General features: G+C 36.7%; 1 protein-coding gene across 2 annotated transcripts in view; it reads left to right on the forward strand.

Annotated features, from left to right (window-relative positions):
- MICU3 (mitochondrial calcium uptake family member 3) overlaps positions 1–13489 on the forward strand; it is a 1861160-nt gene that overhangs the window by 1269660 nt on the left and 578011 nt on the right. For both annotated transcript variants that reach the window (XM_044062504.1, XM_044062503.1), the window contains exon 8: positions 9630–9724. In XM_044062504.1, coding sequence (XP_043918439.1) covers positions 9630–9724 — 95 coding nt within the window. The remainder of the gene's footprint in view (positions 1–9629; positions 9725–13489) is intronic.

The raw sequence follows: 13489 nt of genomic DNA on the forward strand, positions 1-13489 counted from the left end.
GCACTAATCTAATTATTCACCTCTAGAAAAACAGACAGGGGAAATTATTATCATTTAATAGGAATAGTGTAACCATAACAAGTAAAGGATGGTCAACCACAAATAACCAGAGTAAAAATAAATAATGGAGACTATCCAAAACAACCAAACTCAGAAATAAAAAATGTATATAAACTCTTGATTGTAAAAGGTAAATGCTTCCATGCCATACAGGGTACTTCATCAGACCATATAAAAAACAAAGTTTAACACACTTATATCTGAGTTTTCAGCGAAGTGGTCAGGGTGAAATAAAATTCAGTAAAATGAGATTCAAAGAAACAAAGTAGACCCATATATATATATATATATATATATATATATATATAGATAGATAGATATAGATATATATAAACAGCAATTAACACCAACATTAGCAAAACAAATCACATGACCTCAGAACTGTTTTTAAAGGAACGGCATCATTGCATCATTAAGAGCTGAGTCTCTTTCAGCTTACAGTTCTAAAATCCATTTCAACTCAGAACATCATGTTCTGGTTACACAATCACTCCATCTCACATCAAAACTTAGTAGTTGTAACAATAAAAATTTAAACACATGCTTAGCATCAGAACACTTAACATGTTTCACTAATGTAGTTGGAAGATTTACTCTTCCTGATGTTATACAGATGTTCCAAACTATAAACAGTTAGTTTTACCAAGTAAAAAGCAGAAACATAAGGTCCATGCGGCCAAATAAACTAAAGTAGCAATTTTACAGTCAGCATAAAAATCAGAAGTATAAAATTTACCAGTATCAGGATAAATAAAAGTAGATGTGCACAGAATAGAATGACAGGGATTACAGTTATTACATGGAAAGGTACCTTTATATTTTGAAACTATAGAATGATGTATCAATCATCATGATACTCAATAACATAAATGTTTAAGAGATTTATTATTTTTATGAGAGAACTTTGATTCATTACCCAAAATTCTCTTAAAGTCATCATTCTCCATAAGTATGGACCAGTTTCTCTTAATATTACAAATCTCATTGACATTACTAGAATAAGTTAGCACAACCCTAGAAGCACCATTCAGATCTCCAGGTTCCTCATCACCTTTAGCTAGAGGTTCAGAGAAGTAGTAATTAGCAGTAGTTCCTGTGCACGACATAAGTTCAGAGATAGTGTTGCCTACTTCCAGTGATGTATAATTGCTATTCAAAAAATTGTCACACGTGTCATTAAAAATTATGAGAAAGGTCTCATCATCATAATCATTATTCAGCCTAACTGCCCTTACAAACTTACCTTTCAAAACCCTTTTTATATACAAAACGATGGTGTATATAAAACTGTGAAATATAGCATTCTTCTTATATGGTTTCTTATATAAGGTAGTATTAACTGAGCCATCATTGTTTCTAAAAACTAGTACACCCAAAAATTCAATAGATGATTTTATAGGTTCATAGGTGTTGACTAGGCTAATGACCACAAGGGCCTTTTTAAGGCTAGTCATGCATTTTAAAAGATGCCATCTGCTATACTTATGTTCACACCTTCACAAAATGCTACACATTGGCTGCAAAGTCCCAGTGGATGATGGGTTTTGCTACATCTATTCTGTAGAAGACTTGATAACTGTTTACCTCCCAGATGTATGTTAAATAATAATAGTAATTGTGAATTTCAGTTGGAAAGCATGCATTAAAAGCAATTCGGTTTCAGTTTCAGTCTACTCTGCCTCAAGTATTCTGTTGTTGCTGTTGTCTTTCTGCTTTTCCCAGTTAGGGCTCGCCACAGCAGAACTCAGGTCCGCTAATGATTGGCAGTAGATTTTAACAAACGCCGTGGTGCCAGCTCGATGTTCAACCTTCAACGAAGGCACACCCATTTACGCATGTCATTTGAATGCCCACCCAACCAAGGGGAGGACATGCAGACTCTACACAGAAGGCACTCCCCGCACTAGAGCCGAGAATCAAGTATTCTACAGTATGAATACTGTCTACACAAAGCAATTTGAATTTAAAGCTTTCTCTATGCAGAATGAGCTTTGCACTACTTCCACACAAACACATACACACACACACACACACACACACACACACACACACACACACACACATACACACACACACACACACACACACACACACACACACACACACACACACACACACACACATATATATGTATATATATAAACTAATGGAAGTCATTTCTTATAGAACCATAACTTTAGAGATCAGTAAAAAAATTATTCATCACTTTGCTTATAGCAGTGATAATAGTCATTGGTGTGTAAATGAGTATTTGCACTAACTCCTGTTTAATCTATTCACATACACTGGCACTCACGTCTCCTGCCAGCAGTCCTAGTAATTCATTTATTCCTCTTGAAATAAGAGCACAACATCTCATTCCATTCATTACAAAACTCAGGCATTGGGAATGATGCCTTTACCTGCTGTGGATCAAAAGTCTTCTGGTTAAGCCCTAGCTTCTAGCACATAATCAATTAATATCCATCAAGGCAGCATAGAACTGGTATAAAGTAGGACTGTCACTCCCTTCTACAGCAGATTTAGGTCCACAGACAGCCATTTTCCCCGCAAAACAGGCACTTTCATAGTTTTCTCTAGTCTCCATTGGAGAATTGCTACTTGTTTGGCACTCATGGACACACGATCCCCCCAAGTCTGGCAAGTAATCACATCCCCTTCACTGCTTCACACACCCAGTTGACTTCTGAAGTGCCAGAGCCACTAACTGAATCTGTGTCATCTTAGTCAAAGTCATTATCCCAGGTCTTTTACAGGTGCTTGCATGTTACTTGATGACAGTTCACCTGCTTACTGAATTTGCGAAATATGGAGAGTACCCAACCTTCCAACAGCTCAATCCTACTACACTTACTCCCACCCAGAACTGCATCTCTGACCATAAATGTCTTACCTGCTCCTTAAACCCAGTCCCAAACCTCATTCCCTAACTTCCAAACACTAATCCCAAATGCTGCTCCCTAAATCTAAAACTCGCACCAGCTTCCTACCCCTAACCCTAACCCTAATCCCAGACCTTCCTCCCTAAAACTAAAGCTCCCAGTCATTTCCCTAACCCTAATCACAGGCTTGGCTTCATATCTAGCCTTAAAACTCCCAGTTGCTCTCTAACTTTATCCCAAACCCTGTTCTCCAAACCTGAAATTATCACTCACCTCTTAAACATAATCCCAAGCCTTGCATTCCAAACCTAAAACCACTGTTACTCTCCAAACCTGATCTCAGACTTCACTCCCTAACTTTAACCTTCAGTCTCCCAGTTGCTCCCTAACCCAAATCTTGAAACTCCCACTCACTCTTCTCGGTTCTCATCCAATATTATTTATTTTATTTATTTATTTACATTTGTTTACTGGGATAGTCCAACTGGGCTAACAGCCCATTTTCAGTGGAGGCCCAGGGAGAAAAGCTCCAGAAATAAATAAAATAAATAAATAAATAATATAGCAATGGACCAATAAGTCAAACAGTAATGGTAATAAATAATTATTACAGTATACAGTTACATAGTATTTAAAATCATATAACAAGTAATCTAATATTAGAATAAAAAAATCATATAATGTTAATGCAAGCAAAAAGAAAAGTAAGATAGGCATATAGTTGATACAGTACAATGTATTTATAATTTACAGAAACTTTAAATTTTAGGGAAAAAAGATACAAGTCTAAGAAGTAGAGTGGTCAAGGGAAGAGGAGAATTAGTAAGAGGTTTGAGTTAAGGAAAAAATGCAAAGAGTAAAGTAAAAGACAGTTATCTAGGGGTGATACAGGAACAGAGCCATTTATTGTTAAGATGTTTTTAAGAAGGAGTTTGAATTTTGAGGTCATATGGTTATTAAGTATATATTGGGGAGTACAGTTCCATATTTTAGCAATATAGTTTGCAAATATGGAGTCTCCAGTAGAGTTGTTGGATTTCATGACTTTTAGAAGTAGTTTATTGGATGAGCGGAGGGTACGGGTGGTATTATAAGATTGTACAAGATTCTTTAGAGCTGGACAGGCATTGGGTTGGTGTAAGATGTTGTGAGCAATTTTAAGTTGGTTAAGTGATAAAACATTGGGTAGTTCAAGCCAGTGCAGCTCTTTCAGGGCTTCACAGTGATGAGTTCTATATTGGAGGCCGGCAACAAAATGAGCTATTTTATTATAGCAGACCTCAAATTTGGACAGTTCAGATTTTCTAAGATTAATAAATATGGGGGAGGCATACAATAGTGTGGACAGAAGATGTGTTCTCTAATATTGTAGAATATTTGTATAGTATTATAGAATATTGTAGAATATTATAGAATAATTATATTCGATAATATGTGTAGAATATTTGTTCTTATGTGCTTGAACTCACACGTCAGTTTGAGTGACAGCCCACGCAAGTTGTCTGGAAGACATGTAACAGGCTGCAAGACCGTGGTCAACAGTCAATACTCAACCAAATGAAATAGGTCCCACAATCCTTCAAAACCATATAGCTAACATTTATTAGTTAGTAATTTACTAACATGCATTGCCAATAAAGTGAAACCAGACTGAATGATACAGCACTCTGCAGAAAGAGCAAAATGCTTATGTTGGTAAGAAGATTTCTGACATCTTTTAGCAGATGGTGCTTTTGGATGGTTACACTGACAGCTGGTAGTGTGCATCCTGCATATTACTTATTATTTTTAAGGATCAAATGCAAATAAATCTTACTTCTTAAAATAAAGACCAGTTTCCCAACTGCATTTTTTGTGTTGGCTGTCATCGCTTTATTGTAAAAGGAAGTTCCTTTTTACTGTCAGCTGAAATAATGGAAAAATAGAGTCAATACTTGCCATCATATTCTTTAGATGGTAGCATTCAGATTACTTTGATTGATAGCTTTTGATAGCCATACAGAAAGCAGCCATGCTTTCCACAAATGGATGGAAGCCCCAGTATTTTCTTTTTGTTAAATGTCTGAAAGGGCAAGTAGCTATAGTTTGTTAAAACATTTGTAAAGCAGTTTCTGCCAAACTGTTAATTAAATTAACAGTTTGGCAGAAAACTTATTGCTTGCAATAGTACAGCAATTATTCGATTAAGTAATTAGGGCTTGCTTCCCTAATGATGTCAGCACATCCTGACGGACGTAATAATTTATAAAGAGTATGCAGATAGGTGTCTGGCCTCCATTTTTCTGGTATTTGTATCAGATTTAAAGTTAGATTTTAGTTGTAAGACTGTTAAAAAGAGCTTCCTTTTACAATAAATTAGTGATTGCGGGCATGGTTTGGAAAACATGTAGCCTTAATTTTAAGTAGTAAAATTTCTTTGCACTCAGTCTTTAAGGACTGAACTATACCTGCAGTTGGTGAGCTTGCAGACATTGATGTTGACTTCTCTTCTGCTGTGGTGGTCATTACCATGACACAAGTCTTTACAGAATCAGGAAAGGATATAGCATCACAACTTCAACATTTTTAACCTGTCAGCCTGCTTATAATATTTTGATTCCTAATGGCAAATCCTTTCAAACAAATCTCAGAATTACTTGCCTGTATAAAACTTGTTGCCAGTAACAGAATCCATAGGAACGATTGCTTAGTCCAGACGGGTTTATTCAATTATAGATTTATTAAAAATAAAGTTACGATTCTCAGAAGCTATCCTGGGCCCCATTACTAAGATGTCATCTTAATTCAGACTCTTTCCTAATAATGTTTTTCACCTTTACTGTCTATATCCTTCTTCCAGTACATTTAAAAGGAGTTAACCAGTCAGGGCTTGCTCAAAAGACCCACTGCCACTTCTGTATTACTATTTTGCATGATACCAGCAATATATTCTGGATTTTTTTGTGGTATTGTTTAACACAAATTTGAGCACATCTAACTTCTGACCCTTCCCTGATAACCTAATTGACTAATAGGACAGTTGTCTAGAGCAGTACAGATTCTGCTTCAACTCCTAAACCACCCCAGCACTCAAAGCGTGACTTGATTAAACTTACATACCACTTTGCTAACTGTAATCAAGCCAAAACAAGCTTACCTTTAAAGTAACTAGATACATCTTAGTGAATTCAAACAGAAACTACAAAAACAACATTTGAACTGTTTTAGAACACAGCGCTGATCAACTGGATAATTGTGACAGGCTTTTTGTAGCTAAGCTAGATAAATAAATGTTAATATAGAGTATAAAGAAAACACAACAAAAAGATAAATCTAAATGCTATTTCCTATCAATCTAAGAATATTTTAGTGTTTTTACTTCTCTTCCTTTCCCCCTTTAAGTTGTTAAAACATGCTGTTTCATCTGAAAGCTCTGAATATAAAAAGACTGTAAGCAATCTTTAACTTACTACCATTTTCCCTCTGTTCCTTAATAAATTAACGAAGAGCAGCTCTTAACCTTTTTTATTGAGAATTGCCTTAAGTAAGAGCAACTTATAAAACCAGATTGCTTGTGAAAATATCCTAACTTAAGGTTTCATTGTATTAAGCTTCTGAGTGTTTGGGACCGTGCACACTATTGATGTTGATGGTAAGTGTGCCTGGCTTTCCTTGACTCCATAATCAGTGCATATGAGTGGTTTACAAGTTTATGCACCATGAACTTTATGTCAAAAAGTCTGGTTCATCATATGGGTCAAAAGCCATGCTGGTTTGTGTATTGTTAAAAACCAGGCAAACTATTCATAGCAGCACAAAATGAGAAAATGTACATAGTCTTATTACAATAAATTATTGCACCGTTATTTTCAGTTATTCTTTAAAAAAATGACTTCTTGTGTTTCTGTGGTTATTTTTAACTTGTAATCAGGTTTTCCCTGCTTCTTGGCATTACACAGTTTTAAGTTTTAATTTTAAATCTTTATGTCAATATGTTCATTTCAGATAGTGTACTTTGAGTTCTTCTGTATCCTATTGCAGTTATAGTCAAACAAAATTAATAAAAACAGTTCCTGGACGATAATATTATGTACTTTAAAGGAAGAAACAAGTGGCAGTCTCCAACATTTCTCAGTCCAAATAAAGATCAGGATCCACTGCACTTTGTTTTTTGTTTGTTTGTTTTGGAAGAGGTATGCCTAGGACAAAATGGGACTTGGGCAGTTGATCTAGTTTTAAACTGGGATGCTTGTGCAGCCACTACATAGAGGATTATGATCACGTCTCCGATCGTAACCTCTTATTATGTGTTCTAGACATGGATGCCAAGAAAGTCAGTCTCAAGGTGAATACTGACATCCATATCAAGAACCCGTACTATAGGGTTGCGAGTGGTGACCCAATCATAATTCTTTGTAGTGCATGGACCTTTATCTGCTCCATGTCCTACTAGTCCTGCTAGCTTTCAAAGCTGTAGAGTACTTAAGAAGTGCTGTCAAACAGACAGCAGCACATCTTAAGCCAGGAACAAATTCCTGGCATAGGCAGCAGACAAAAATGAAGCCACTGTCATTTGTTGGCCAGCACTGTCAGGTCTTATTGACTAGTACAAGACCCGATCTTAACAATCATGCTTAGGGGCTACTTAACAGTTGTCAAGATCATGTCTCATGCTGCAGAAATCTAGTTTGTTTTTTCCAGTATAATTAACATGCTCCTTACACTGCATTATATTTTGTTTCCTGTTGTTTCCTGTGGGAAGTGACCCTCTGTAAATAAAAAATACAATTAACCAAAAGTGATAATTATTGCTTTGTTTTACATAAAACATGTAAGCAAGTATGCTACTTATGTCCAGTTATAAAAACATAGGAATTGTATATCTTGCACTTTGTTTTGTATAGTATCATTTTATTTGACCATATGGCCAGCACATGATCAGATATCTGTGTGTTTTGACATGATAAGATATAGCTTAGTGTAATATCTTAGAGTTTGCCAGCTCCTTGAAGAACGTATTTGTCTTAAATGAGGTAAGTTGCTCTAGATGCTTGTCTCATACATAGGAAGGCAGGAGGATGAACGGCAAATGTATTAGCGATTACCACAGACATTCGCTCTAGGTGGTTAACTTTTGTATAAACTGTTATTCGTAGGTGCAGGTTCAATATTGTTTATGCAGATGTAGATAATATGTCAGCTAGGGGCTAGCCATAAAGGTCATAGATGAGTTGTGTTTGTTGAAGACATCTTTTGGCAGAACATGCTAGGGGAGGGCATTGATGGAGTGGGTGTGCCTTTTTGAAAATGCAGCATAGTGAAGCTTTTTAATTACTTTGAAGGAGGAGGGTTGCACTGCCCACCTCTTTGATTGCTTCTTGAATGGTAAAATCTTTTGACATAGTAGTTTATGTCAAGAGACTTATCATGTTGGCATATGTGGAAGTCAAGGGCTCGTGTATCAGTCACTCCATATGTAATCCATTTCCATGTGTAGAGTGTTATTTCTAGTCTTTGATTGTGGAAATAAATTACAAATATAGACATTTCTAAGGATGTACTCATGTTTTTGTTTTAAGCTTACATTTAGGTATTGTGTGAAAGAAGTGTACATTTGCAAATTAGCAGCACATAGTAAGCAAGAGAAGAATCATTTACAAACTTATCAGGCACATCATGCTTTATGTATCATGCATTTACTTGTTCTGATATACCAGCTTTATCCAGTTCAGAGTCATGTGAGTTGGAATTTAATGTTCACATCCATTGAAACTAATCCTGGATAGGATGCCAGCCTATTGCAGGATATGTACACACAAATATTCACTTACACATTGCACACACATCACTGGGCAATTTAAATGACAACATTTTGCCTATGGGCATGCCTTAGTGCTGTATGAAGAAACCAGAGCACCCAGTGATAACCCAAACAGATGCTGACTACATGCAGATTCCACAAAGAAGGCAGCATGGCCAAGAACTGAAGAGGAAAAGCAAGCATTATGAGACAACAGTGCTAACCACTTTTACCGAGATCTGTTTATTTATTTATTTATGTATTTACTTTTTTTTTTCAAAAGCCATAATAAACATATCAGTTTTTAGCAAATTATTTATTAAAAACTAGATGCTTTAAATTAAAAAAATACTGCAAATTTTGTTTGTGTTTTTAGTAAGAGGGCATAGCACTGGAACTTACAGTTTTAAAATTGAGACATATTTATTTCAAAAACAAGATGCATCACTTATCAATCAGTAAGTTGATTTTTGGAAGTTAACGTACAGAGTGAGGGAAATATTTATATAGTGTTTCTTATTGGTTCAGATATTATTGACTTTTTAATTTGGGGTAGGAGTCAGCATAATCAAGTATTTAAAAATGTTAATATATTATAAATTGTTGAAGCACAGTTTTTGATAATTACAGACATACTGCACTTGGTACAGAAGACAGCAGGCAGGTATAATTGACAGAGCTTCAGTGCTGTGCCTGAATCTGCTCCACCCATCCTTAATGTGCAGCATCTCTTCTGAGGTGTAATAGATGTGTCACACATCATTATGCTAATTTCCCTGAGTACTGAGAAAGATCAAAGAAGACAGCTATTATAAATAAAAAATTATGCATCTGTTCAAAATATCAGCTTTAAATATTTGTTACTTGTAAGTTTTAATTTCATCTTACATTTTATTTTCTACTTGAAGCACATTGAAGAGAGTATGCTGACAGATACAACAATACTTGTACATCTTTTTGGGAAGAAAGGAAGAGCCGAGCTAAACTTTGAAGATTTTTGCAGGTGTGTTTGCCCTTTCTTACTTCCATTCTGTAACATGTGTACATGTATTCGTCCTTACTGAAGTATTACCTCTTATTCTGCATTCAGACTGTTTTCTTGTAGTTCTCTGTACTGATTGTTACTTCTCTACAAACGAAACAGGGCATACAGAGCATTTTCAGTGACCCCATATCAATATAATAAATGGAGGTCAAATCAAGTAAGCATAGAATATCCCCTGTACTTCTGAGTAACTTTTGTAGTAGTATTCAGAAACATTCTTTGCATACAAGTGAGCAATTTCCACAGAATTATTGGTGTTCATCATTATATCACTGTTATAGTAGCATATAACTATATGGGACATAGTCTGCTAAGAATCAGATGTCCAGCCAGTATAGGAAAACTTTTGGGCACCTTACACTCACTCCATACATCTGAGAAAGCTACAGACAATGAGCGAATAAAATCAGTGCTACAGGTGCCAAAATACATGACTTTCTTGCCATTGATGATTTCAGTCAGACTTGGTTTTCACTGCATTGTCAGTGGTTCAGCTATCGGCTTTTTATTTTTGAGCAGAAAAGTACCCCTTTGGTGCTTTCCACCCTTGTTATTAGAAAGTTGTAGTTGTTGTTTCTTATCTCTAAAAGAAATAAAAATTGCCTGTGAGGAGGGCAAATTTCTTTGAAAGATTCCCATACAGCTTGTTTGTTTTGTTTAGGGGAGTCACATTACATGTACTCATGTATAATTTGTTTACCTTTTACACTAAAAAGCATCAGAAGTAGGCTCAGCTCTTTTAACATTTATCTTGAGAACCAGTGGCTAGATTCTAGTGCCAGTCCCTCACATGCCCCCCTTCCAACTCCTAAGCAAAGGAAGACGGTTATAGACATGCCTGAGCAGCTTCTTTTCTAATTCACCATCTCTCTGCTCTCCATTGATGGACAATTCCACTGTGGCCTTTTGAGAGTCATTGTATCTTCTGTCTGTCCCTACAGACCCCTATGGTGGTGTTCCTAGGGGCAGAGCTAACAGTCAGGAGTCTAGCAAATACTCTAGGGCTAGACATATACCTATCACTGAAAAGGGAGAATGATGCTCAGTGATTTTGGAAAAAGCAGATGACATGCCACAAGTGCTGGTGAGGGAAGAGGTACCAGGCACCTATATTGACCGAGATGCTTATAAAAAAGAAAGAGGTCTCCTGATAATAAACTCAGTCTGACACTGAAGAGACTAGCCAGGACTATGCCTCACAGCTTAAGAGAAACATTAGGAAGCTCACAGCTGATTTTTTTTTTTTCCTCTTTCGGCTTTTCCCGGTTAGGGGTCGCCACAACGGATCACCTGTCCGCTCATGATTGACAGTGGAGTTTTAGTGTCGAGTTTCCAGCCCAGTGCCCAACCTTCCACAGAAGACACACACACATGCACTCACACCTAGGGCCAATTTTAGAGTGTCCAATCCACCTGCAGCATGTCTTTGGGATGTGGGAGGAAACCGGAGCACCCGGAGAAATCCCACGCGGCCACAGGGAGGACATGCAGACTCCACATAGAAGGCACCCCAGCTGAGGATCAAACCAGAGAACCTCTTGCTGTGAGGCAACAACGCTAACCGCTGCACCACCGTTGAATCAAAAATAACTGCAAACCTTTCTTTACCTGTGTCAGCAAGTTATGAACAAACACCCAACAATGTTCTCAGCTAATCCACAATAATACTGCTCTCCAAAACCCAAATATCTAATATCCTAGCTAACAAATTTAGTGCAAATTATACTCCAACCACATTTTTAGCTATTTCGCAAGTTCCACAATCCCAACCACTGCTTTTAATTACTATGCAACAAGTTTGATCAGCCCTCTCAAAAGCTAAGAATAATTCATCCATGGGACCTGATAATTTAGCAGTTTACCGAATTATCAGTGCCAAATATGTCCTTTCTGATCACACATTTAGCCTCTTTAATTTAAGCTTCTCCACTGGTTACACTACACAAAGTGGACCAACCATGGACCTTGATAAGTACAGACCCATTAGTCTCACTAGCTTCATATGTAAAGCTATGGAGCACATTATCTCAGAATGAATTAATCTGGACCATGCCTCTCAGATGTCTAGATTTTTGCAAAACGTCCAGATCTTTATCTCATATTTTTGGTATTTTCCTCATAAAATATTCATATAATATGTGATATTATGGCAAATCACTGAGGATTGAAGTCACTAAATGATGACATACATTTGACTTTCCGACTTTGCATACTTCAGAAAATGCATGCTAAAAAAAGTCCTATTATTCTAGCAATATTCTAAGTTTTTAAAAGCAGTATTTAAAATCTGTCCATATTTGTGGGGCTTTGTCCCCACTTATTTTAGGCTTTGTTCAGATTTCTTGCGCTAAGAAGTTGAGAGGTATAATCTGGACATATTAGATCTCTTAACCCTGGGTCCTCATCATTTTGGCTTTGTCAAAGGAAAGTCCTGCCTCTTTAACTTCATTAATTTATTTGAAAAAATAACAGAGTGGATAGTAGCTATGCAGTCCATAGAGCATATGTAGACCTGACCAGTGCCTTTGACACTATTCCCCATAAAGGCGTTATTGACAGACTTGTAGATCTGAATATAAAACCTTATATTGTGCGGTGGATAGTTAACTGGCAGCCTGACAGAACCTATGTGGTTAGAGTTGCAGTTGCCAGTTCTGAAAGCAAGAGGTACCAGTGGTATATCACAGGGCTCAGTTTTGGACCCTCTCCTATTTTGCACATACTTCTCAGAGCTTGAAGTCTGCACTGTTGGCCTATGGCTAACTAAGTTTAAAGATGACTGAAAATCAGGCATTGTTATTTGATCTGCAGCTGACTCACAATTGTTCCAACATGGGGTAGATCATGTTAGAAACTGACGAAATGACAATAGTCTCAAGTTAAGTGTAAAAAATGTAGTATAATTCATTTTGGTTAACAAACTGGTTTTACTTACCATATAGGAGATACACCCCCCTAATCAGCCAATTATGTCTCCACAGTAGTTCATAATCCTTTTGTTCGGCCCATCTAATTTCCAAAGGCATCTGCACTTGATCCAGAGAAGTCTTAATTTCCCTTTACTCATATCTTATCAGATCCATGATTGAATATAAGGGTCTATATCACTTAGTGGAACTGTCATCTTGGCGAACACCTATTTATCGAACCCTTTTGAGCAAAACCTCACTTCAATGAATGACCATTTCAGCCAACTGTCACACAGGGAAATACACAAGTAGATCAGCTACCAACCAGACAAAAAAACTACAAAATCTTAAACAAAGCTAAGTGGGGGGCTTCATTCCCCCCAATGCCCTAACTAAATATACCAACTCCGAGATTACACTACAGTAGGGGAAAGGGGCATACTCCTGATGATGGCTGACTAGTTTCTTTCCCTGTGTGAAAGTTTACAAAAATGATTATTCATTGAAGTGAGCTTTCGCTCAAAAGGGTTCGATAAATGGATGTTCGCTAAAATGACAGTTCGACTAAGTGAAATAGACCCAATATAATGCACCTTTTGGCATATATTGTCTAAACATATCACACAACTTGAGATTCATAACTAAAAGGATCAATGGCCTCAAAAATTGTAATTATCAAGAGAGATTGGCAGCCCTTTCTCTGTACTCACTCTCTTACAGACTTCACCATAGAGAGCTGTTTTTAGCCTTTTGAGCCATGAAAAATCCATCCATATTTGACCTATTATTCCTTCGGATAACTGATAGTGCCTCA

Source organism: Protopterus annectens, chromosome 2.part1 (genome assembly GCF_019279795.1).
Source record: "Protopterus annectens isolate FY-2018-M chromosome 2.part1, PAN1.0, whole genome shotgun sequence".
In the NCBI taxonomy this organism is placed as follows: Eukaryota; Metazoa; Chordata; order Ceratodontiformes; family Protopteridae; genus Protopterus; species Protopterus annectens.